The sequence below is a fragment of the Rana temporaria genome, chromosome 3 (assembly GCF_905171775.1).
Source record: "Rana temporaria chromosome 3, aRanTem1.1, whole genome shotgun sequence".
In the NCBI taxonomy this organism is placed as follows: Eukaryota; Metazoa; Chordata; class Amphibia; order Anura; family Ranidae; genus Rana; species Rana temporaria.
Genome location: NC_053491.1, coordinates 312220465 through 312247691, shown reverse-complemented (window position 1 = coordinate 312247691; position 27227 = coordinate 312220465). Strand labels below are relative to the sequence as shown.

Below are 27227 nucleotides of genomic sequence, written 5' to 3'. Positions count from 1 at the left end.
CAAATAAGCATGAATACGCGCGACAAAACGCCGGACCGAACGACCGACGCTCAGGTGTGAATGCAGCCTAAACCCCCGTCCCGATCCTAATCGGCTGTTTCCACGATTCTATGTAAACAGTGCAAAGCCAAGCTGTCAAAAAAAAAAAAATGCAGACAAATACATTTATCAACTTTTCTCAGCACTGAGAGATAGAGAAGACATACTATGTATAATTCGGTTCTTTTAGATCAAAGGAATGAACTTCTGTAAATGAGGGCAGTTTAACCACTTAAAGACCAAACCTTTTTTCTGACACTTGTTGCTTACAAGGTAAAAATCTGTATTTTTTTGCTAGAAAATTACCTTTTTTTTTTTTTTAGCAGAGATGCTAGAGAATACAATGGCGGATGTTGCAATATTTTGTCACACTGTATTTGCAGAGCGGTGTTTTAAACACAATTTTTGTGAAAAAAAAATACACTTCAAAAGAACAAAATAAAAAAAAAAAACAGTACAGTTAGCACAATTTTCTTTGTATAATGTAAAAGATGTTACGCCACGGGAATCCCAATCTTTATTCTAAGCAAAAAAATTGTGATTTTATCAGGGATCGTGCAGCTCTAATACTATCATAAACCCTACTTGAATAAATCTTCTCATTTCATCTAATGCCATAGAACAAATAAACAGCAAAGCCAATGAGAATGACAGCTAAGAAGAAAAGGAAAGTAAGTTGCAGCTGAAACAACATGTAAGACAGAAGTCCATTTACTAGCATGGAACAGGAAATTATGAAAAGTCTGGTGATGTTACTGCTATGCTTCATGACCACAGACATGATCAAACCATTGAAAGCCTGAGTGATGACGATGACAAAAACCCAAATGGAAAACCCATCTAGAAAAACACCATTGTGACTGCCTGACAAGTGGGCTAGCAAATTGATTACAATGCCAAAGGAATACAAGAAAATGTTTTGCAAGTTCAGAGGGATCTTTTGAGTCTTTAGTGTCATCTCAGTGTAAACAGCAGACATTCCCGAGATCAGGCAATAGATTACCATTATCAGTAACCCTGGAAGAGAGATGTAAAGTTGCGTAGCAGCCGAGGTCTTTTCTACATCCTGAAAACCACCATAGCTGTAGAATACACCAGCAGCTGTGAGCAAAAACATTGCAAACCATTTGCGAATGGAAAGTCTCTGACCCAAGAAGATGCTGTAGAGTAGAGCAGTACTGACTATCTTAAGGTTACTCAACACTTGGAAACTGCTGGGGTCCATGAAATGCTGCATGTGAATCACCAAATTATTGTTGGCACCATAGAGAATGGCAGGAAAAGCATAAGGGAGAGCAAGCCTCCAGGACACTGACATATCAAATAGTTTATTCTCTGTGATCAGGAGACATGCCAAAGATATTATAAATTTTAATACCTCAACGAGAAGGACAACTGCTGATGAACTGAAAGGTATCACCCCATCCACTCTACAAATAGATATTAGAGGTGCATGAGATCCATAGATGACTACAGACAGCATTAACATAATTGTCCACTGTACTCTTCTCAACATATCTGCAGAGGGGGATCTCAAGGACTCCTCTGCACCTACATGATCGATCACAATCATTACAGCTGTATCAGTAGATTAAAGATAACAAAATCATAGGGAACACAGATAGGCAAGGCACCAAATAAACTACTGTTCAATGGTTGTCTTTTCTACTGCCGTCAATGGGAAAACATGATTTGCAACTCCTAGAATGCCCATTTGTGGACTGGACTGAATGGTTCACAACATTAACATGTCCACCCACTCCCTGCATTTCAATACATAGGAGACAGTTATGCAAATACATACAATAGTGGAATCAAATCTAATTTATTCATGTATATTTGCACAACTGAAGTTAGGGAAAAAAAAGCTATATACGCTGGAAGCTACAGACTGTACTGTGTGGGGTTAATATGTAATGTGCTAAAAAGGTTTATATGTAATATTTGTCCACAAAGTTAGAGATGACACTACGGAGATTTAGATGTGTTATTTAAAACTCATGAACAGTTTAAGTCAATTTGCTGATTGTCCCCAGTGAGTGCAAAATGTGCCAATAGCAATGTTCTCATCACTTTTTCAGCACTGCTCTGTAACGTTTCATCCAAAATACAATTTGCATTGAATCTAGAAAAGTAAAATTAGAGAAAGAACTTAACGGTGTGCCATCAGATGTGCTGTGCCAATTACTACTACAGATCCAGTTTAAACAACTGCACACGTAGTGACACAGTATGCAATTAGGAGGTACCCAATATGGAATATAGTTCCAAGAAAGCACTTAAAGCATGGAAGGAGCAGTTAATGGAGTGTCAGCATATTCCTCCTGGCTTAATCAGGCCCTTTTCTTAAAGAGCCAAGGTAGTCTTTGATGGTCTTCTCAACGTTTGGTACTGCATAGGCCTGAGCAGCATAAATTCCTGTGAAGGCTCCCACTGCAACGCCCAGCACAGCAGAAGCTCTGAGTTTGGAAACGATATAGCCAGCCAGGAACCCCTTTAGGAATGGAGAGCTGAGGAAAGAGCCTTCCTGCAAACAAGAAAGTAGAATTCATATTATAACCTTAGAAAGTACAGCAGGGAGAAAATGCACATTTGCATGTAAACCTAACCTTGTTATATTGAGCACCTTCGAAAAATCACTATTTAAAAAATAAATAAAAAAACAAACACACACACACACACACACACACACACACTTTCAAAAGCAGTATTCACATTCCCCCATTACCAACCCTAGACCACCTTTTTCCCCGTAGTTCAGCACTGGCTCGGACCGAATAATGCCAAGTGTCATTCAACCCATTTCCTTTGAGCTCAGAGCATGAAGAACCCGCTATAAAATGGACAAAATACTTCTTCCCTACAAAGGCTCCCTCTCCAGAAACTTGGGAGTCAATAAAAGTTCAAATTGGTTTTCAGTTTGATTCCATGTTTAGTAAAAGACTGCATAAGAGAGCAGCTTTTTTGAAAATGAACACAGAGGAACCCATAAAAAAATATCAAATAAATAAAAATCGGTCCCAATCAATGTTTATTTTGTCGACTAAAATACGACTAAAACATTAGAAATTACTAAAACAAAAATTTTAGTCAAAGTTAACACTGGTCTGTAGTGCATGTTCATACCTCAAGACCATAAACAACAACATATTACATTTTCCACTCCAGCAGTATATAACGAGTTTGGAAATTGTAGAGAAATGCTTAAATAATGCATTACAATTTAACTACACCCCTTATATTTTAGATGACTAAAATTATAGTCTACTAAAATGTATTGGAGATTTTAGTCGACTAAAACAACTCCAAAAGACTAAAATGGGACTAAAACGAAGAGTCCGGCGTCCGTCTGCGGCTGTGTCCTCCTCGTCGGGTCCGGCGTCCTTCTGCGGCCATCGTGGCGTCCTCCCCGCACTGAGTTTAAACCACTGCGCCGGCATATACCGAGCGCAGTACACTCGGGTATAGTCGGGCAGGCTCGGCTCCTCTCGCGGTCACGTCCTGTACGTCCAGGACGTGACCGCGAGAGGAGCTGAGCCTGCCCTAATATACCCGAGTGTACTGCGCTCGGCATATGCCGAAGCAGTGGTTCAAACTCGGCGGGGGAAGCGGGTATCGGCGTATATCGCACACCCACGATTTTGCCCTGATTTTCAGGGCAAAAAAGTGCGCGGTATACGCCGATAAATACGGTAAATAGAAATTTGCTGCCAAACTTAACACTGGTCCCAAGGAGCCCCCGTCAATAATTCATATATTAAAGAGGAGCTCCAGGCTCCCCCCAAAAAACTTGCACTGTTTACACCCCATCCTCCAGGTCGTTTATGAACAAATTAAATAGGATTGGTCCCAGCACAGTACTCTGGAGTACTGAGGCTCCGGACAGCAAGGGAACCGTATCCAAGCCTGACTGGCAGACAAACTTAAGGCCCTGTACCAATTGGTCGGCCAGAGCCAACCCGTCCGGGGGAACCCGATGTGCCTTTAACGCATGGACGAACATTTTTTCCTACTCAGTAAGGGCCCGAGACACCAAGGCCCCAACCACCGCTGAGCCCACCACCGTGTACAGGTAGCAGGCGATTGTCTCAGCCTTCATGATCCTTGAAAGTAGGGGCTCCCACCACCAGAATTGTGGTCACCATGTTAAGTCTGGACACAGGAGGGTCCACTATAGGGGGAGAGGTCCAATTCTTCAGGAAACTCTCCCCAAGGAGGCAACGGACTGCCAAATTCTTTGGGGCCGAAAGAGAAAAAAAACAAAACAAAAAAAAAAAAAAAAACACCTTTCATGGTTTTCCCCAAATCCTTGTAAAACTTATCCAGATAAACTACACAAGGAAACACCTGGCAGTGTGGCCAGCTTATGGAACTCGAAAGGGACCGATATCCCCACTGCATCCGCAGCGTATCACATACTGCGGTGATCAGATCACTTACCTATCTGTGCACTGACCCGGAACATCCCCACTGTCCGACTGGTAGTGGTCCCCGTCCTCTAACGCAGTGTTTCTCAACTCCAGTCCTCAAGGCGCCCCAACAGGTCATGTTTTCAGGATTTCCCTCAGATGAAATGGCTGTGGTAATTACAAAGCACTGAAACTGATCAAATCACCTGTGCAAAATAATGGAAAGCCTGAAAACATGACCTGTTGGGGCGCCTTGAGGACTGGAGTTGAGAAACCCTGCTCTAACGCATCAGAGCCAGGGCCCCCAGACGTAGCTGGGCCTGGCTCCACCTCCACCTCCACCTCCACCTCCACCTCCGGGCTGTCCCCGGAAGATGGTGGGGGGGAGGGGGTGTTTTTTACCCCCCGTTTGCCCAAGTGCCCCTTCCACCTTGGAAACAAGGCTTCCAGGACCGCTGACATAGCGCCCACTGACACAGCAAGTGCAGGGGCACCCATTACAAACTCAGGTGGACTGGGGAGGAGGCGCCCACTTCCAACACCATGCTGACCCATGTGCCTGACACACCAGGGGATGAAATGGCAAGGTACATAGCCCACCCTCCTAGTAGCCGCAGAAAGAATGAGGGGGGCCCCCCAAAGGACTCACCACCCGGACGGAACCGCCCAGCTGCCGTCCGTCTCCCGCCAGAGGTGCTTCTTCCACTGCTGCCTGCGACACACTGCCTCACTGTAGCGTGGCCACGCCATTCGCACCGTATACAGACACCAGAGGCAAAAGTACTCCTCCAAAATGGCTGCCGAGCGGCCGCACTGTAAAGAGGTGAGCAGCCACAAGAAAATGGCCGCCGAAGAAGCTAGAGCACAAAGCGGCGCCGGGCGCCACCAAAATGACCGCCGACCTCATGTAAGGAAAAAAAGAACAGCCACGCAGTAGACCGCAAGCACCCGGGGCCTTCGCACAGAGGCCCCCCACACTAATGGCAGTATTCACATTCACACTGAGGGCTTTCACACTGAAGCAATGCGCTGGCGGGATCGCGCCAAAAGTCCTGCCAGCAGCATCTTTGGAGCAGTGAGAGGAGCGTTGCGTTTACCGCTCCTCCACCGGATGTGCCGTTGTGGCAGTGTTTTTATTTTTAAATATTTTTCCTTTTTTTTTTATCAACTCAGAGACCTCTCAAAATTTCCCCTTTGAGACACAGAAAGGGACCGAGGACAGAGATTCCCCAGTCCCTTTTCTCTGCAGCCTCAGCTGCATTGGAGATGAATGGACAGGAAGCTCCTCTCCATTCATAAACTGAAGCATCGTAAACACAGTTTACGATGCTCAGTTATGAATGGACAGAGTCAGTGATCACTCACTGTACATTCAGAAAAGGAAGGGGCTGGTAAATTACATTTACTGGCACCTTCTATCCTGACAGATCTGGGACAAGGGGGAGCGGAGGAAGAGCACAGAGGGAAGGGGGGGGGGGGGGGAGCAGAGGAAGAGCACAGAGGGAGACACAGGGGACAGACGGTGGTGATCGGTGCGGCAGTGAGGGTTACAAGCCCTGATCTCCCTGTATAGATTTCGGAAGACACAGCTTTTCACAGAATGTTGAACCTCTTCCCAGATTTACAACGACTCTTTTTTTACCCAAGCTGTTGCCAATTAACCTAGCTAGTTGCAAAATGTTCCTCCAGCTCTTCCCTGTTGGTACCACTTTGCCAGCTTTTTGATACCATTCCCAACTTTGAGACCTGTTCCTGCCATCAATTTATTTTTCTTAAATGGTACATTTTCTGAGTTTAATAATTTTTTTTAGTTTTCAATTGTGAATAAAATATAGGGCATGCCTGTGCTGGTAAGCAGTCATGAATAGAACCAGGCTCTCAGTTTCCAATCAGACTCCGTCCACTATTACAAAATTCTTGGCCATGAGCCAGTGTGGACTTTCGGACCTCAGTGCCAGCCTCTGACAGATGTTAAGTACAAGCAAAACTTGTTGCCACAAAAACATACGGAACATTCGTTATTTTAAGGTGAGATCGAAATTTGACTTTACCTGAGATACCCCAGCTTGCACCTCATTTTCCAGTTTACGTTGCAGGCCTTCTAACTGATCTTTAAGAAAGACAAGGTCCTTTAACTTTGGGGTGCCCTGAGAGAAAAAAAAAAGAAAAAGAAGAGCGGACTAAATAAATTGTAGTGTGCAATACTATACATTGCCATCTATATAATAAACATAAAACTCAATATTCACAACCATCAGTAAAAATCATCCTTAAAATGAGTGATTCAATACGTATGAAAAAAAGAAGAAGAACAAACCCACAAACAGTGCACAGGCTGACAACGCCAGCCAAAATGGACCCTTTTTGAATTTTAAAGAGGTGTTCCAGCTGAAATTTTTTTTTTTTTTTTTTTTTAAAGTCAGCAGCTACAAAAACACTGTAGCTGCCGACTTTTAAATGAGGGCACTTAACTGTCCACGGATTCCGCGACGTCGGTCCCCAGAGGCCGATCCGTCCATCAGATCTGGTGCCGGCGCCGCTTTTCTATCTAAGGGAAACGGGCAGTGGAACCTTGCGGCTTCACTGCCCGTTTCCTACTGCGCATACGTGATTCGCGCGGTGCTTTGTGAATGGCCGCCTTCATTTCTCAGAACACCACGTGAGGGATGAAGAGCGATAACAGCTCAGCGGAGAAGGAAGTGGCAGATTAGGACGACTGTCTAGCAATAGCCATTTCTGGCAAGTAAAAAAAAGAAAAAATGTTTGTTTCAAATGTTTAATATAATTTAAAGTGGTGTTCCAGCCAAAATTACATTTTTAAAATAAAAATACCCCTATAATACACAAGCTTAATGTATTCTAGTAAAGTTAGTCTGTAAACTAAGGTCCATTTTGTTATTACTGCATTTTGAAAGTTTATAAACGAGCAGCAGACCGTGGCCATCTTAAGTGTGGCCATCTCAAGTGTGAAGCCAGACTGTATTTCTTTCTGGATTTCAGCCTTGCAGATCTCGCACATGCCCAGTGCTGCACGAGCAGTGTAATAGGTTTCAGGTTAGATTTCCATAGCAACGCCAGTGTCAGAGGAAGTTGCCGCCCCCTAGCTATGCAACCCTCTTCTCAGTCCAGGAACCAGTAAATATACTGCATGTACAAGGCATATTATTCAAGAGTATACAGTGGGGGATCGAAAGTTTGGGCACCCCAGGTAAAAATTTGTATTAATGTGCCTTACAAAGCCAAGGAAAGATGGAAAAATCTCCAAAAGGCATCAAATTACAGATTAGACATATTCTTATAATATGTCAAAAAAAGTTAGATTTTAATTTCCATCATTTTACACTTTCAAAATTACAGAAAAAAAAAATGGCGTCTGCAAAAGTTTGGGCATCTTGCAGAGTTAATATCTTGTACTGCCCCCTTTGGCAAGTATCACAGCTTGTAAACGCTTTTTGTAGCCAGCCAAGAGTCTTTCAATTCTTGTTTGAGGTATCTTTGCCCATTCTTCCTTACAAAAGTCTTCCAGTTATTTGAGATTTCTGGGCTCTCTGTCACGCAGTGCTCTTTTAAGGTCTATCCATAGATTTTCAATTATGTTGAGGTCAGGAGATTGTGAAGGCCATGGCAAAACCTTCAGTTTATGCCTCTTGAAGTAATTCCCCGTGGATTTTGAGGTGTGTTTAGGATCATTATCCATTTGTAGAAGCCATCCTCTCTTTAACTTCAGCTTTTTCACAGATGGCATCAAGTTACCATCCACAATTTGCTGAAATTTTATTAAATCCATTTTTCCTTCTACTCGTGAAATGTTCCCTGTGCCACTGGCTGCAATACAACCCCAAAGCATGATTGATCAACCCCCATGCTTAACAGTTGGACAGAGGTTCTTTTCATTAAATTCTGTGCCCTTTCTTCTCCAAATGTACCTTTGCTCATTCCAGCCAAAAAGTTCTATTTTAACCTCATCGGTCCACAGAACTTGTTTCCAAAATGCATCAGGCTTGTCCATATGTTCATTTGCAAAGTTCAAACGCTGATTTTTGTGGTGAGGACGTAGAAGAGGTTTTCTTCTGATGACTCTTCCATGAAGAACATATTTGTACAAGTATCTCTTTATAATGGAATAGTGTACCACAACTCCAGTGTCTGCCAGATCTTTCTGGAGGGATCGTGCAGTCAAACGTGGGTTTTGAATTGCTTTTCACACAATCCTGCGAGCTGTTCTGTCTGATATTTTTCTTGGTCTTCCAGATCTTGCTTTAACTTCCACTGTTCCTGATGACTGCAATTTCTTAATTATATTCGGAACATAGGAGATTGACATCTGAAAACGCTTTGCTATCTTCTTATAGCCTTCTCCAGCTTTGTGAGCGTCAACTATTTTCAGTTTCAGTTTTCTAGACAACTGCTTAGAAGAACCCATGGTGCTGATTGTTGGGGCAAGGTCAGATGAGTCTGGGCATTTAAAACCTTTGAGATTGAGATCACCTGGTCTTCCCAGACGATGATTGAGAACCAACAATGACATTGGCAGGTCTCAGCTTTGCAAAGGGGGCAGTGCATGCTATAAATTCTGCAGGGGGCCCAAACTTTTGCAGATGCCATTTTTTTTGTTTTCTGTAATTTTGAAAGTGTAAATGATGGAAATAAAATCTAACTTTTTTTGACATATTCTAAGAATGTCTAATCTGTAATTTGATGCCTTTGAGATTTTTCTATCTTTCCTTGGCTTCGTTATGCACATTAATACAAATTTTTATTCAATATTTTTTTATCTTTTTCAATATACTAGATACGTTTTATAATTAAAGTTAAACTAACGTTCTACATTTTTTCTTAAAGTTTAATAAGAAAAAATGACTTATGTCAGTGCTACAGTTTGAATTTAAAACGTATTTGTGTGAACTGTGAAGTTAAGTCATGGTTTGTGGAAACTAGTGTCGGGTGATTGTTAGTGTATACCACATGTATTACTGACTAATGCAGAGTTGCAAGGAGATCAGCTAAAAGTAGTTGGATCTGTATGTGCGTTATAATTAATCGAAATTAGTCGATCGATTTAAAAAAAAATAAATACACACACACACACACACACAGCGGCTACTTTTTTTCTGTACAGCTTTTTATTAAAAAAAATAATAATAATAATCTCAGCAACAAAATAAATGTATGCATCTAGATGTATTGAAGATTACTTTATGAAGTAAAAATGGGGCTTGTGTCCTGGTGTTAAATGGGATGGTGGGAGTATTGCATATTTACAACTATTTTCACAAACAACTTTGTCTAAATTATCTATATAACAATGTTAAAATTTTGAAAATATTCCCTCAGCACATCGCATCGGCCCAGCACATTGCAATGCATCGCCCCCGCCAAATCGCATCGCCACAGAGAGGGAGTGAGAATTCAGCGGTGATGTTGGGGGTTGGCGGGACACAGCAATCAAACACCAGTCAATGGGATTGGATCTGGGCGGGCGGCTACATGTATGTGGCCCCACCCCATTTCTTAAGCAGCCCAATCATTGGCTGGTGTTCGCTGCAGGGCCAGTCCCACCCCCGACATAACCGCTGAATTCTGACAGCTGGTCTCTCTCTGCATTCAGTAACATAGTGTAACTGACAAATCAGCTCAGTGTGAAACCTGCTAGTGCCAACCAGTGTCACCTGACAAAAAAAGAAAAATTGGCCTAAAATATCGGCCGCCACGATTTCTAAATATCAGCCAGAGAAAAACCCATATCAGTCGACCTCTACTCGTGCAAAGCTGGTAGAGACATACCCAAAAAAACTTGCAGCTGTAATTGCAGTGAAAGGAGGTTCTACAAAGTGTTGACTCAGGGCAGCAGAATACAGATGCACACCACACTTTTCACATATTTGTAAGAATAAAAAAAAAAAAAAAAAAAAAAAAATTGAAAACCAGTTATAATTTTCCTTCCATTTCACAATTATGTGCCAGTTTGTGTTGGTCTGTCACATAAAATCCCAATAAAATACATGTACGTTTTTGGTTTAACATTTCAAGGGGTATGAATATTTTGACAGCTCTTAGAGAACGGTTCTGCACGTCTTACACAGAATTGTGGAAATGCTAGATTAAGATGGGGGGGGGGGGGGGGTTAAATCCGGATTGTGACTTTTTTTCTTTAACAAGTAATCACTTGTCGACCAGCCACCATCATTATACGGTGGCAGGTCGACTCTCCAAGGCAAATTGTCGTACCCGTCTGTTGGCTCGCTCAGCCTGCGGGTCAGTTGGACAAACTTGCTGTCCACCGGCGACCCGCAATCGCCTAGTACAGAGGCAAAACCGGGATCTGCCAGTGTAAACAAGCGGATCCCCATTCTGACAGGGGACATCACAGAGATCTTCTGCTCCCAGTGATTGGGAATAGTGATGTCTGTCATGTCCCAGTGAGCCCATCCCCCCCACAGTTAAAACACACCTAGGGAACACACTTAACCGCCCCCCTAGTGTTAACCCCTTCCCCACAGGGGCGGTCGATATTTGATGCCGATTTTTGCGGACGATATTTTAGGCCGATTTTTTTTTTTGGCAGGTGGCACTAATTGGCACTGCCAGGTTGCACTGGATGGAACCAGATGGCACTGATTGGCAGGTGGCACTAGTTAGCATTGGCAAGTGGCACTGGTTGGCACGTGGCACTAAGGCGACACTGGCAAGTGGCACTGGATGGCAATAGTTAGCACTGGTTGGCATGTGGCATTGACAGGTGGCACTGGCACCAATTGGCAGGTGACACTAATTGGCACTGGATGGCAATAGTTAGCACTGGCAGGTGGCACTGGATGGCCCTGGCAGGTGGCACTGGATGGCATTAACAGATGGCACTAGTTGGCAGGTGGCACTAGTTGGCATGGCATTGGCAAGTGGCACTGGATGGTGCTAGTTGGCACTTGCAGGTTTCACAGCACATAATGTAGCTGTGTGAAACTCTCTTTCTCCATACAGTTTCACATGGTGCTGCAGAGAGAGAGAGGAGCTCAGATTCATCGTGATGTTGGAGGTGGGTGGGACCCGGGGTGGGCAGGCCCCAGCAGCTATCCAGCCAATGATCTTATCCCATTGGCTGGTGTTGGACAGCTGAGTCCTGCCCACCCCAACATCAGACCGTGCTAATGACATCTCCCTTCTCTCTCTCTCCTGCAGACAGTGTGGAGAAGGAAGGAGGAACCCCATGTTCCTCCTTCTCCACACTCTGCTGATGCAGATGTGCTAAATATCGGCCACATTTGAATAATCGGCCGATGCCGATTTCTCCAAAATGACCGAATATCGGTCGACCATATATATATATATACACAGTGCCTTGCGAAAGTATTCGGCCCCCTTGAACTTTGCGACCTTTTGCCACATTTCAGGCTTCAAAACAAAGATATAAAACTGTAATTTTTTTTGAAGAATCAACAAGTGGGACACAATCATGAAGTGGAACGAAATTTATTGGATATTTCAAACTTTAACATATAAAAAAACTGAAAAATTGGGCGTGCAAAATTATTCAGCCCCTTAAAGCGGGGGTTCACCCCAAAAAAATGTTTTAACATTACATTCAGCCAAGTTGTCAGAATGACATTAGGCTGTTTTTTTTATTTCATTGCCGTACATAATGTATTTTCACCGCTGCTTCCGGGTATGTAATTGATTGACATCCTTCCGACCGGCGCATACAGCGCGTCACGAGTTGCCGAAAGAAGCCGGACTGCGAGTCGGCTCTATACGGCGCCTGCGCACCGACGTTCGGCCTAATGTCATTCTGACAACTCGGCTGAAGGTAATGTTAAAATTTTTTTTTTGGGGTGAACCCTCGCTTTAAGTTAATACTTTGTAGCGCCACCTTTTGCTGCGATTACAGCTGTAAGTCGCTTGGGGTATGTCTCTATCAGTTTTGCACATCGAGAGACTGACATTTTTGCCCATTCCTCCTTGCAAAACAGCTCAAGCTCAGTGAGGTTGGATGGAGAGCGTTTGTGAACAGCAGTTTTCAGTTCTTTCCACAGATTCTCGATTGGATTCAGGTCTGGACTTTGACTTGGCCATTCTAACACCTGGATATGTCTATTTGTGAACCATTCCATTGTAGATTTTGCTTTATGTTTTGGATCATTGTCTTGTTGGAAGACAAATCTCCGTCCCAGTCTCAGGTCTTTTGCAGACTCCATCAGGTTTTCTTCCAGAATGGTCCTGTATTTGGCTCCATCCATCTTCCCATCAATTCTAACCATCTTCCCTGTCCCTGCTGAAGAAAAGCAGGCCCAAACCATGATGCTGCCACCACCATGTTTGACAGTGGGGGATGGTGTGTTCAGGGTGATGAGCTGTGTTGCTTTTACGCCAAACATAACGTTTTGCACTGTTGCCAAAAAGTTCGATTTTGGTTTCATCTGACCAGAGCACCTTCTTCCACATGTTTGGTGCGTCTCCCAGGTGGCTTGTGGCAAACTTTAAACTACACTTTTTATGGATATCTTTAGGGCTGCAACCAACGATTATTTTCATAAATCGATTAATCGGCCGATTATTTTCTCGATTTATCGGATAAAATCATTAAAAAAAACGTAATGTGGGGGGGCGTGGCCTGACACAGCATGGAGTAGGACGTGTGCACCATAGGCTCCGTCCATTACTCCTTCTGCCTTAATCCTGGACTCTGCTAATCCTCCCTCCAGTTCCTGCCGCCTGCCTGGGGTCCCCCTCCACATCCTGCCTGGCGTCACCTGCCCTCCAGCCATCCGACGGCCCGAGCGGAGCGGCGGCCCTCCCGCACGGCGATCGGGATTAGGAAAGTCCGCGGCTCCGGCCTACTTGCGGAGGTCCGCGGCCATCTTGGCACTCTCCCTCCGCGCCCAGCGCCGGGCCCGATCCCTGCCTCCGCACAAGAGGCACACCCCACGCCACACCAGGCCTCCGCTGACCCCCAGCAACCGGGTGCTCGGATCGGAGCAGCGCTCCTTCCGCACGGGGGCCGTGTTTAGGCAAGACCGCGGCTTCGGCCTACCCCCGGAGGTCGGCGGCCATTGGTACTCCTCTTTGCATTAGGCCTTGTTCCTGTTGCCGGCCCGGGGGCCCTCCTTGCTCCACACCTGGCCTCCTCTGACGTTTGACCACCTGGTGGAGACTGCAGCTTTGGCCTGTGTGCAGAGGCCTGTGATAGTTCTGGTACCCCTGATCCAGTGTGGGGCCTTGTCACTGCTAACGGCCTGGAGGCCTTCTCTCCGCCCTCCCTGGCATACTGAACCTGGTAGCCACCCATCACACCCGATACCATGTCTCCACCAAAGAGCCAAAAATCTACAGCGGCAAAGCTCGCACAGTACCGCCGAAATGAGGGGGAGGAGGCTGAGGGAGATGGCAGCGCTGAAAAGACCGGAGGTGAGCGCGGGCAAGAAGACACGGATAAACTGCTGGAGGCAATTACTCTCTGCAGGACCTCCCTCACTGCCCAGATTGAAGAGGTTCAGGTAGACATTTCTTTGATTAGGCAGGATTTTCAGAAACTTCGCGACCGGGTCACGGAAACGGAAACCCGCATCAGCACGGTGGAGGACGTCCTGCCGCCACTACAGGCCGGATCTGACCACATGCAGAGGCAGATCAACCAGCTGATCGCCAAGCAAGATGACATGGAGAATCGCCTGAGGAGATGCAATCTTCGATTCATTGGTCTCCCGGAGGGTACGGAAGGGAGGGACCCGACGTCGTTCCTGGAGCAGCTCCTGGTTACCACATATGGCCGGGAGGCCTTCTCCCCCATGCTGGCGGTAGAGAGGGCTCATAGGATGCCTGCTAAACCTCCCCCTCAGGGAGCTCCACCCCGTACCTTCATTGCAAAACTCCTGAACTACAAAGACCGGGATGCTGCGCTGCGGCTGGCGAGAGAGAAGGGCAACATCCCAGTAGGAAACATCAAAGTGGCAATATTCCCTGACTTCTCGGCCGAGGTACAGAAACGCCGACAGAGCTTCATGGAGGCCAAGCGCAGGCTGCGCAGCCGTCACCTGAAGTATTCTATGCTTTTCCCTGCACGTCTGCGGGTGGAGCACGATGGTCGCGTATCGTTCTTTGAGGATCCAGAGGAGGTCATCTCCTGGCTGGAGCGCAGGCCTGAACATGGAGAAGCTGACTGACCGTTCACCAGGTGAGCCACACGGCGGGACACTTTGTTTCTTGTTTCTACTGCTACTCGACCTGCCTGAATTCCTCATTGCACTGCTATCCTGAACTATGTCACACGTTGGCATGAATAATTTTTTTGTTTATTTTTTATTATTTTTTTCCCCTTTATATCTTGAGTCAACTTACTATTTTTCGTTACCCCCCCATGGGGGTCTTTTTTCATACTCCTCAACTTATTTGTCACACGGAGCCACGGGGGCACGCTAGTCCTACCAGCTGCATGCACAGTGCAGCGAATTTACGCCCCACTAACCGCTGGGAACCCGGACTATGCGGATGAACAGAGAAACTGGGTCTTTTTGCTTTTTTCTCATGCCAACTTGCTGGGGCACACTACTGGGCCCCGTCCTAATCATTCCGTATGGTGGCGGTCCCGGAACCACTACCTGACCCAGTTGCTAAGACTGTTCCTCATTTTCTCCTTGCAAGTACAGCCACTATTGTTCCCAGATGGCGGTAAAGAGTTGTTAAGGGTTCATGCCTGCACAAGTTGGGGTGGGTGTAAGGCGGGGAGGTGGGAGGGGATTGTTCAACAGTTATTTTTCCAATCTTTAAAAGTGCATACAGTGTCTCAGAAACCGTTCAGGGAAGAATGTATATATGCTGAATGGGTGTCATATACAGTGTCTAATCCATTTCAGGTCTGTTATGTTTTATGTTTTCCACTAGACCTTAGGATACGTGTTTTATTGGGGCGAGGTCATAATCCATGCCCAGCACTATGGCGACTATAAAATTCCTCACGTGGAATGTTCGGGGCTTGCGCGAGAAAATTAAACGCTCGGCTGCCCTTGCATTCCTCAAAAAACAACGTGCAGACGTGGTGGTGCTGGTTGAGACGCACGTCGAGGGCAGACTTCAAATGGCCCTCCGCCGTCCTTGGGTTGGGTGGGCGTATCACTCCACTCACACGTCTCATGCCAGGGGTGTTTCCGTATTGATCGCCAAATCGGTGCATTTTGAACTCTGTGAGCTCCGCACTGACCCCGAAGGTCGATATGTATTTCTCCATGCTAAGTTATACGGTGAGCCGTTCCTTATCATGGCTTTCTACATACCTCCTCCATTTAGCACAACAGTGGTTCTGGAAGGCTTTACCTTTATGTCTCGCAACCCCTCAGTACAGGCAATATGGTTAGGTGATTTCAACACTACACTATGTCCGGCCCTTGACAGACTCCAAACGACGCAGACATCGGGCAGTAGTGCTGACGCGACTAAATTCTCTAAACTCATCTCCACCTTCCACCTTATAGACACGTGGAGACACAACTTCCCACATGCGCGAGCTTACTCCTGTTTCTCCCCTGCTCACAACTCCATGTCCCGCATAGACTTCATCCTTGTGTCTCACACCCTGGCGCCGCGGGTCCTGCAGACGGCGTTTTGCCCCAGGCTACTGTCTGACCACAGTCCATATTGGACCACCCTTAGTGTCCCTATTGAGAAGCCACAGAGGCCGTGGCGGCTGAACCCGTTCTGGCTCACGCTTCTCCCGGAAGATGATGGGCTCATCGCCCAATGGAAGCAATATTTTCTGGAAAATGACCACACGGCTTCTGTTGCAGCAGTTTGGGATTCATTTAAAATGTACGCCCGTACTACCCTGATATCACACATAAACAACATTAAAACTTACTCTGCTAGTGCGTTTGACAGGGCGGTGATGGAGCTAGACTCCACTAAAAGAGAATACGCTGCCAGTCCCACCGCGGCAGTGGCGGCCCAACTTAAAATGCAGACTAGAGTGGTAACCCAACTACAGTTTACAAAGGCTCGTCAAAAGCTCTTTTTTACTAAACAGAAACTCTTTGAATATGGGGAAAAGGCGGGCAAGCTCCTAGCATACCTTGTGCATAGTGAGGACAGACCCCCAGTTGTCATCACCCTACATGGCCCGGGGGGGGAGACAGATTACGGACCCAAGTACTGTAACCTCTAAATTCAGGGACTTTTTTGCAGACCTATATAAAACGACAGTGACTGACCCAACGGACCTACAGACTGCTTTTCTTCGCGGCATCACCTTCCCCCAATTGACGAAAGATCAGGTAGACTTACTTGAGGCACCCCTTACCACGACAGAAATAGACAATGCAATCGCCAGTTTCGCTAGATCCAAATCCCCGGGCTCTGACGGTCTCCCTGTGGAATTCTACTCTCAATTTAGTGAAATACTAACTCCCAGACTGCTTGCACTATTTAATCACCTATTTGAAACCTTCACCCTGCCCCCCTCTATGCGGGAAGCGACGATAGTCCTTATCCCCAAACCTGGGAAGGACCCGGGCTACCCCGAGTCCTACCGCCCCATTTCTCTATTACAAGTTGATATTAAAATACTGGCCAAGGTGCTGTCCCTTAGACTGAATCAAGTAATTCTCTCCCTCATACACGCAGATCAAGCAGGCTTCATGCCGGGCCGTAATACTTCCTTCAATCTACGCAAACTGTACATCAACCTGCAAGCTACACATACTGAAGTTGGGTCCCGGGTGGTGGTGACATTAGACACGGCAAAGGCGTTTGATTCGGTGGAGTGGGGGTATCTCTGGAGCTGCTTGGAGGGATATGGCTTTGGACCGCGGTTCATCAAGTGGGTCCAACTGCTGTATAGGGCACCCACGGCCAGGGTGGTGGCCAATGGCTGGCCGTCTCGACTGTTTGACCTCAGCAGAGGCACGAGACAGGGCTGCCCTCTTTCGCCACTACTATATGCCTTGGCCGCGGAGCCCTTAGCCATGTCCATTCGAGCTAACCCAGAGATCAGGGGACTGAGTTCTGGTACTTTGACTGAAAAGATCAGCATGTATGCGGACGACACACTATTATACCTGGCGGACTCGGGCCCCTCTCTACATACGGCTCTTCAGACAATCGAACAGTTTGGGACTTTTTCCGGCCTTAAAATTAATTGGGGTAAGTCCCAGATTCTTCCTCTTGACAGCTTCCCACCGACTGAATTTCAGGACAGTTTGCCATTACAACGAGTAAGTACCATCAAATATTTAGGGATCTGCATATCCAGAACACCGGCGGATTATGTAAATTTAAACCTAGACCCCCTAGTTTCCCATGTTAAATCCAAACTGCGGACCTGGGCCCGTCTGCCACTGGGGGTTTGGGGCAGAGTGAACCTCATCAAAATGATCCTCCTGCCCAAGATACTCTATGTTCTTTGGCACTCCCCGGTGTACTTACCCCTGAAACATTTTAAATCCCTTGAGGCCCTTCTGAAACCTTTTGTATGGGGAAACAATAGACATAAATTGGCTTGGCAGGTGCTTAAAAACCCTACAGACTTGGGGGGCACAGCCCTCCCTGATTTTAATCTTTACTACATCGCCTCGCAATTATCCCAACTGTTTCATATCGACAAGACGGACAAGGAGCGGTTTCTCCAGCTGCTTTGTCCGAGATGGGCTCGACGCACTGAGGACCCAATCTACGCACTGACTGTGGGCTCTGGTGGTGTGGGTCTGGGGGATGACAGACAGACCCTGCTGTATCATTACAGACGCATATGGGATTTAGCTTCTACCAAGCTAGGGATACCAATCTACAATGATTATACTCCCTTATGGCACAATAAAAACCTGTCAGAATTTCTACATCTGCCTGACGCAGACCGATGGTCTAATTATGGTATCCTCTACCTGAACCAACTGTTCGCTAACGGAACCCTCAAACCTTTCTCCACGCTTAGTGAAGAATTCTCACTCCCCAGACACATGCTCTTTCAATTCTTGCAGATGAGACACGCGGTTCGGGCTCAGTTTTCGGGTGCCAACCCCCAGTCTGCCCCTAATCCACTTATAGCCATAATTAAAAGTACTGATCCCCGCAAATTAACGTCCGCCTTTTACGGTATGCTCATTGCCCCCGTTTCAACCAAATTGGCATATAAGCTTAAACCTCGCTGGGAGAGAGTGTTGGGCCCCCTGGAGGATGAGGAGTGGGAAGAGGCTTTGGAATCCTGCAAGGCTGTCTCGCCCAAGCTCTCCGACAGGTTGACCCAAATTTATATAGTTCATCAGGCATATCTCACCCCCCTCCGGGTTGCCAGATATAGAAGCACCCAATCTACGCTCTGTCAGATGTGTGGGAGGGAGGTGGGTACGTTCTTTCACTTATTATGGTCATGTCCCAAGGTGCAGGGCCTGTGGACACAAGCGGTGACATTTCTGCACGATCACATGGGCTCTCCGGTTGCGCTGGACCCAAAACAGTGCCTACTTGGGGTGCTTCCGGATACTATAGACAAATACACGAAGACGTTCCTGCATGAGACCTTGTTCTCGGTGCGGAAGGTCATTGCTCGGAACTGGATGCGACCCGTACCCCCTAGACTTGTGGAGTGGAAGGTGGAGGTCAATAATAATCTTCCATACAAAAAGATTATGTATATTAACAGGGAATGCCCGACCAAATATGATAAAATTTGGGACCGTTGGTTACAGGACCCTGATACTTGTACGTGAGTCACCACAGGTCTATGTTGCCAGATGGGTGGCCTGCGCCTAGCTGAGCACTCCGGTGCGGGTCTAGAGTACCTGCATGGTGGGCACCAGACTGCTCTCTTGGCCATGACACCGGCTTTGAACTGTTGGTATTCTGAATGCTGCACACCCTCATATCATCATTGACACTTTAGATGTATGTAATGACATGTATGCACTCTCTGTTACAATAAAGTTGTGTGGGAAGGGGAAGAAAAGGGGAAAGAAAAAAAAAAAAAAAAAAAAAAAAAGGGAAAAGAACACTCCCTTACTGAATCCCGATATGTTAAATGTCACATTTTTCATGCTAAAATTCATGTACAAATGCTAGTATGATTGTACGACTGTTACTTTTGATTATAAATAAAACTTTGTTTTGATAAAAAAAAAAAAACGTAATGTGGAATTTTTTCGTTGTTCAAGTGTTACACTCAAACGGCAATGCTGGGGCACTATTCCTCCCAGGAACACCAATACTGGGGCACTATTCCTCCCAGGAACACCAATACTGGGGCACTATTCCTCCCAGGAACACCAATACTGGGGCACTATTCCTCCCAGGAACACCAAATGATGGGGCACTATTCCTCCCAGGAACACCAATGCTGGGGCACTATTCCTCCCAGGAACACCAATGCTGGGGCACTATTCCTCCCCGGAACACCAATGCTGGGGCACTATTCCTCCCCGGAACACCAATGCTGGGGCACTATTCCTCCCAGGAACACCAATGCTGGGGCACTATTCCTCCCAGGAACACCAATGCTGGGGCACTATTCCTCCCAGGAACACCAATGCTGGGGCACTATTCCTCCCAGGAACACCAATGCTGGGGCACTATTCCCCTACCCCTCCCAGGAACACCAATGGGGCAATATTCCCTCCCCTCGGAACACCAATGGGGCACTATTCCCCCCCCCCTCTCAGGAAAACCAGTGGGGCACTACTATTCCACCCACCCCCCGGAACACCAATGATGGGAGTATGGGGAATTGTCATCAAAATGCAAATAATGTACTGTGACTGGTACTGTACTGTTTTCTACCTTTCACAGCTCCGCGCTCTCCCTTACGGCAGCTTCTTGCCTCTGTTCCTTCGAGGCAGCAGCGGGCGGGGCTGAGGAGATCAGTGGGGAGCTGACGTCAGAGGAGAGGCGGCGCAGACGTTACACAATCGCAAACACAGGACGTGCGGCGCGGACGTGCCTCGTCATACGGCGGCACCTTACACAGGATATGTGGTGCGGACTAGTAAGACGGGACAGGACAGGAGGATTTTTATGGACGGACGGAAATAAAGCAAGGTGCGGACGGACCAACTAATCGATGATGGAAATCGTTGACAACGATTTTCATTATCGAATATTATCGATAATATCGATTAATCGTTTCAGCCCTAGATATCTTTAAGAAATGGCTTTCTTCTTGCCACTCTTCCATAAAGGCCAGATTTGTGCAGTATACGACTGATTGTTGTCCTATGGACAGAGTCTCCCACCTCAGCTGTAGATCTCTGCAGTTCATCCAGAGTGATCATGGGCCTCTTGGCTGCATCTCTGATCAGTCTTCTCCTTGTATGAGCTGAAAGTTTAGAGGGACAGCCAGGTCTTCGTAGATTTGCAGTGGTCTGATACTCCTTCCATTTCAATATTATCGCTTGCACAGTGCTCCTTGGGATGTTTAAAGCTTGGGAAATCTTTTTGTATCCAAATCCGGCTTTAAACTTCTCCACAACAGTATCTCGGACCTGCCTGGTGTGTTCCTTGTTCTTCATGATGCTCTCTGCGCTTTAAACGGACCTCTGAGACTATCACAGTGCAGGTGCATTTATACGGAGACTTGATTACACACAGGTGGATTCTATTTATCATCATTAATCATTTAGGTCAACATTGGATCATTCAGAGATCCTCACTGAACTTCTGGAGAGAGTTTGCTGCACTGAAAGGGGCTGAATAATTTTGCAGGTTTTTTTTGTGTTAAAGTTTGAAATATCCAATAAATTTCGTTCCACTTCATGATTGTGTCCCACTTGTTGATTCTTCAAAAAAAAAAATATGACAGTTTTATATCTTTATGTTTGAAGCCTGAAATGTGGCAAAAGGTCACAAAGTTCAAGGGGGCCGAATACTTTTGCAAGGCACTGTATAGATAGATAGGATATATCTGATTGCCGCCATTACTAGTAAAAACAATAAAATAAACACAAGTCCCTAAATCTATACCATAGTTTGTAGACGCAATAACTTTTGCGCAAAATGTTATATATATATATATATATATATATAATATATATATATATATATATATGTGTGTATGTATGTATGTGTATATGTATATATATATATATATACACACACACACACACACACAATTGCAATTTTGTTTTAACAAAAATATGTAGAATAGAATTATATATATAATTTTTTTTTTAGACTGTATTATGGCAAAAGAAATATTATTTTTGTCAAAACTGGCGTCGTTTGTTTATAGCGGAAAAAAAAAACTGCAGAGGTGATCAAATACCACCAAAAGAAAGCTCCATTTGTGATAAACCGAGTAGTTTCCATTGTCCTGGTGCTCCAGGTCCTTCACAGATGTGATAGGTAGTCAGAAAATTAGATATGTAATCTAGGCTCCTAGAACGCCTGAAGGTGCTACTTGGATGTTGGACCTCTCTATGTGGCCAGGCTGTGCAAGTCTCACACATGTGGTATCTCCATACTCGGGATGAGTATCAAAATGTATTTTTTGGGGGGGGAAGGATGCTATGTGTTAGAATTTTAATTTTTTTTTATAAAATTGTCAACCGTGTTAAAAAAATAAATAAAAAAAAATATGATATATTACAATACATTTTCATTCTCTTTCCACGTGTCCCATAGAATATACATGTGTGGGATGTGTGCTTTCTAGAATTGTTTATTTTTGTGGGCGTTCCCATGGTCCTGGTGCACCATGGCCTTGGAAAGTGTGATAGGCCGTCAGGAAATTATTAGGTAGATTCAGTAAGAGTTAGGCCGACTTATCAGTAGATAAGCCGGCCTAACTCAGAATCTACGCCGACGTATGTTTAAGCGTATGCTCAAACAGAGATACGCTTAAACATATCTAAGATACGACGGCTTGCGCCGTCCTATCTTAGATTGCAATTTTTCGGATGGCCGCTAGGTGGCGCTTCCATTGCGGTCGGCGTAGATTATGTAAATGAGTTTGTACGCCGATTCACGAACGCAGTCGATTTACGCCATTTCCGTAAGGCCTAAAGTTATTCCACCTATTAGGTGGAATAACAATGTTAAAGTATGGCCGCCGTTCCCGCCGCGAGATTCGAAATTTTAACGTCGTTTGCGTAAGTCGTCCGCGAATCGGGATTTACGTAGTTTACGTCCACATCAAAATCAATAGGCCCGTGCGGCGTACGTAACCGCAATGCACACTGGGAAATGTAGTCGCCCGGCGCATGCACAGTGACAAAAAAACGTCAAAAACGTGAGGTCAAGCCTCATTACCATTAAACACGCCCCCCCCAACCCATTTGAATTAGGCGCCCTTACACCCGCTGCATTTACACTACGCCGCCCTAAGTAAGGAGGCAAGTACTTTGTGAATCATGTACTTGCCTCTCTTACTTAAGGCGGTGTAAACACGCTAGGCTACGCCGTCTTAAAATTGCGCGCCCGTACCTGAATCTACCTATATATGTGTAATTTATGCTCCAAAAACGCCTAACGGTGCTCCCTGCATGTTGGGCCTCGCGACCAGGCCGTTAAAAAGTCTCAAACATGTTGTATCGCCATACTCAGGAGTAGCTGAATATATTTTGGGGTGCAATTGCAAGTATGCATATGCTATGTGTGGGAAATAACTTGTTATGACAGTTCTGTGTAAAAAAAAAAAAAAAAAAAAAAAAAAAAAAATAAAGAAGTATTTCCTTCATTTTCCCAAGAATTGTGGGGGGAAAAAAAATAGCGCTTCAAAAACAAACTTACCATGCCTCTTACTAAATACCTTGGACAGTCGACTTTTCAAAAAGTAGACTCATTTGGGGGGTATTTGTACCGTCCAGACATTTCAGGGCCTCTAGGAATGTACTGCCGTCAGTACATCAGTTGTGATCAATTTTCAATGATTGGCACCATAACTTGTAGACTCTATACAATCTGCTCACCAGGTTTACACTGCTGCTGGATTGAAACCATACGAGTTCAGGTGACCACACACTATTTCATACCCGCATGTCAGTCCGACTTCGGGGGGCAATTTCAGAGACATATGTGAGGGTTCGTGCCATCAACAAGGCGCATGCGCAGATTGTTGGAGGCAGTATTCGACGATCTGCTGTGCACATGCGCCGAGTTGACATCACGCCAGCTGAGAAACATATCATCTAGAGTGACGTTTGTTACTGCGCATGCGCAGACACATCAGAGGCATTTTTAGATAGAACAGCAGCAATAGCCGCTGATTTGACATGCAAAAAAAAAAAAAAAAAAAAAAAAAAAATCGCATAAACAAGAACCTAGGCTCACACAGACTAAATTATATCCACTAATTTGTGCTATTTTTTAACAGAGATGTGCAGCAGTATAAATTGTGGCCCAAATTTATAAACAAAAAATTACTTATTTGCTACATTTTATAACAGGAACTTTTTTTTAAAGAAGTTTTTTTTTCCCCCCCACTTATATTGCAAAAAAAAAAAACCAGCAATGATTAAATACCACAAAAAGAAAGCTCTATTTGAGTGAAAATAAAAATAAAATATAAAAATGTTATTTAGGTTGCATGACTGAGTAATTGCCAAAGTGTGAGGACGCTTAAAGCTGTCCTGTATCAAAGTGGTAAAAAATAAAAATATTAAAAATTCCATCTGACTGGCACTTGTGGTGTTTTTTATTAGCACACTTTGGTAACTTGAAACGAAAAGATTTGTGGTTGAAAAGCCATGGAAGAGTAGCATGGGCAGCAAGTTACATCACCCATGTTGTAGCACTTTACTACTACAACAACACACTCAATGCCCCACTCTGGCGAACAGATAATATTTTCATCTCACAGAGTATTTAGTAAAAGACAAAGTTAATGGGGTTATATGAAGCTCTAGCCGCTTCTCCGCACTCACCTTGTCATCCGCCATGTTGTCCAGCCAGGGCAGGCGCACTGAAAGCCACACACTGCCGGTGATCCATACGCTCTGGGATCTACCCCATGTACTCAGACCGATCATTCGGAGAGCGTTTGCTTTTCCTGTGCACTCAGGCCACGTGATAGCTGTGTAGGCTTCGATAATGAGACAAGTCAAGACACGGATGGGTGTATAGTGTGACAGTGGGCTGTGATGTGTGTGAGGAGGAAAGGTTATGGAGACGTTCAAAGCAGAACAGGATATACATATATATATATATATATATACGCTAGTAATGTATTTTCTGCAAGTAGTGTATAAAATGAGTATCAGAACCTGGCTTTTATTTCATTTGAGCTACGTTTCCACTATTGCAACCCCAAAGTAGCACAATTTAGAGTGTGACTTTAGAGTACGACTTTGATGCAACTTTGATTGCATCTTTGATCCAACTTTACAGTCTCTGCATCAAGTCACATCAAAGTAGGGCAGGAACCTTTTCAAAGTCGCATAGATGGGAATGGGTGGCATTGAAATGAATAGGCTGTGACTTGTCATGTGACTTTGTGTAAGTGGCATTACAAGTCGCACTAGTCTCCACTTCTGCGACTTGGGACTGCAAAGTCGCATGACAAGTCGTACCCCCATGATTTCCAATGAGTACCGTTCATATCTGTGCGACTTCAAAGTAGTCCCTGCACTACTTTGGTCCCACTTTGATACGATTTGAGGTCTATAGGCCTCAATAATACACAGGCAATGTTTCAAATTGCATCGAAATCATGGCAAAATTGTGCGACTTTCAGGTTGCAATAGTGGAAACCTAGGCTAAAGCTGCAGAAATTACATCTCTGGAATTCTTAGCTAATAGCAGTCACATGACAGTGGACTTGTACTGTAATGTTGAAGTTTTTCACCACTCAGCCAAGTTGATTGTGAGGATCAGATATGTCGGGAATGTACCCAAGTATTTATAGCCATACATGTAACTCAGTCACTTATAGTCCCTGTTCACATCACATGCCAAATCATTGCCTATTGCCGGTGTTCGGTCAAATTAACCAACGCGTCAGAAACTCCAATCACCTCACTTCGGCTTCTTTAAACGATCAGTAATTGTAAATTTCGACAAATTGCTGTTTGGACACAACACTGGCAACCGTTTACAGCCCGCTGCATGATATTATGAGCAGAGATTGTTTCTCGCTCCGATACTAACCAAGAAAATGGCCGTCTCCGAGGCGGTAACAACTTTGCCCTTGTTAGCCGCTGTAGTGTCAAAACAGAAAAATCTTCCTGTACCGGACTGTGTTGTGTCCAAACAGCAATTAGTTGAAATCTGCAATTACTGGTGGTTTAAAAAAACCTGAAGTAGTTTCTACACAATTTCTGGCAACTTTGGGTGCGATTTCAATAGACCTCTGTGCAGGTACCCGCACAGATGTCTCTGAAATCGCCACACCCCCCCCCCCCCCCGCCCGGACCGAAATGGCGGTTTGAAGTCAGCGATTTCAAACCCACATTTCATTGTGAACTTGGGCTAAAGCAGAGCTCCCTCCCCACCTATGAAAGTGACAACAGCAATGCAATCTTAAAGCAGTATTTAACCCAAAAGCGCACATTAATTATATTGCAGCTTAGCTGTTCTTATGCCTGAGATAATGGTACAAATATTGCATACTAGTCTCATATCTAGTATAAGACCTGCATGAAGAAGGAGCTAATGGGCATGCTCTGAAACGTGTCACGCCCACTCTGATGTCACTTCCGGGTCCCGCATTCCATGCTGGTTCTGACAAAACTGCAGCTCTTCCTGTTACTACACCACATGTTTCTTAACTGATGGCTGGCCCAGAATCTCCTACACAGCGCTGCCACCCATGCTGAGACACCTTCCTGGGACAGAGACTGTCTGTTTTTAAGTAGAGATTGCGCTAAGCTGACTTGTCACTGGTTGTAGATAGGAGGTCCAAAAGGCAAGAGTGCGCACCCCCAGACCAGATTCTCTGTTTCCTCCAATTGGGATACTGTGGAGAATTTCTGGCTGTAGCAGAAGGATTCCAGGAATACTGAGGACCATTAGACTGCAGAGGGCAAAATCTGCTGGCGTACATGACCTTGCATCTCAGGGGGTCCACCAGTTTGGGTAAGGGTTCCCACATATTGAGTGGGATTCTTTTGATTTGAGAACACCCCCCTTCTCTTTCTTGGTGAAGGTGGAAGGAATCTGGATTCTATTACCTCATTGCATTTATCGTTTACAAAATTGTGTTCCATCAAAAACATTTTTTTCACTTATTTCTTGTGATTATTCACGTTATATGAGCGCAACTCAGTTTTACATAATCATATCTAAAATGCAGAGGTTACTAAAGCTATGATTTTTTTTTTGCACAACAGAACCAAAATTCCGAAGTGATGTATTGTATTTGTGGATATAAACTACAATCTGGTATCATACAAGACAAAAGTTGTGTCTACCCCCCCCCCCCCGAGCCCCCATTTTACTTACTTGAGCCCCGAATTTGTGTGGGCGTGATCCCACGTCGCTTTCCCCATGGCTTATTGGCTCTTAATTGGATAGGTTGATGGCAGAGCAGCCATTGGCTCCCACTGCTGTCAATCAAATCCAATGACGCTGCTGCTGGGGGCCGGGGCTGAGTCATACACTCGGCGGCTATGTATGCTGAGTGTATCATGCGAGAGCACGCCCGCAAGGTATCTCCCTCGGAAGAAAGCTTTCCAGAGGGAGTTGGCTATTGCGGGGAGGAGCCGCCGTGGGACCCCAGAAGAGGACGATTGGGGCCACTCTGTGCAAAACGAACTGTATGACGTTTGTTATCTTATTTTTTAAAACTAAACATTTAGTATCCCTAAAAAAAATATATATATTAAAAAAAAAATTGTATTTGTCCATTCGGATGAACTGTCATGATAGTACACATCTTTC

At 45.2% G+C, this 27227-nt stretch overlaps 3 protein-coding genes across 4 annotated transcripts in view; 1 reads left to right on the top strand and 2 right to left on the bottom strand.

Annotated features, from left to right (window-relative positions):
- Positions 1–533: 533 nt before the first annotated feature.
- SLC35A4 (solute carrier family 35 member A4) lies at positions 534–1761 on the bottom strand. The gene has a single exon (XM_040344810.1). It carries the CDS (start codon positions 1610–1612, stop codon positions 644–646), a length of 969 nt encoding a protein of 322 aa, XP_040200744.1. The 5' UTR covers positions 1613–1761; the 3' UTR covers positions 534–643.
- An 87-nt stretch (positions 1762–1848) lies between these two features.
- On the bottom strand, positions 1849–24382 carry LOC120932452 (SLC35A4 upstream open reading frame protein-like). Its single transcript, XM_040344812.1, has 3 exons — positions 24275–24382; positions 6500–6595; positions 1849–2566 (listed from the first exon to the last, which is right to left on the bottom strand). Exons 1-3 carry the CDS (start codon positions 24377–24379, stop codon positions 2369–2371), a joined length of 399 nt encoding a protein of 132 aa, XP_040200746.1. The 5' UTR covers positions 24380–24382; the 3' UTR covers positions 1849–2368.
- Positions 24383–26019: 1637 nt separating this feature from the next.
- Positions 26020–27227, top strand: part of APBB3 (amyloid beta precursor protein binding family B member 3) — a 283221-nt gene continuing 282013 nt past the window's right edge. For both annotated transcript variants that reach the window (XM_040344808.1, XM_040344807.1), the window contains exon 1: positions 26020–26423. The gene's annotated coding sequence lies outside the window, so the exon portion shown is untranslated. The remainder of the gene's footprint in view (positions 26424–27227) is intronic.

What these genes read in the sequence shown, in the direction of transcription:
- SLC35A4 (XM_040344810.1), bottom strand. Translation starts at nt 1,612, where the DNA reads ATGATTGTGATCGATCATGTAGGTGCAGAGGAGTCCTTGAGATCCCCC.
- LOC120932452 (XM_040344812.1), bottom strand. Translation starts at nt 24,379, where the DNA reads ATGATCGGTCTGAGTACATGGGGTAGATCCCAGAGCGTATGGATCACC. An exon ending in ACAACATGGCGGATGACAAG is followed by an intron (nt 6,596 to 24,274) that starts GTGAGTGCGGAG and finishes TTTTTCTCTCAG; the next exon opens with GGCACCCCAAAGTTAAAGGA. An exon ending in TGCAAGCTGGGGTATCTCAG is followed by an intron (nt 2,567 to 6,499) that starts GTAAAGTCAAAT and finishes TCTTGTTTGCAG; the next exon opens with GAAGGCTCTTTCCTCAGCTC.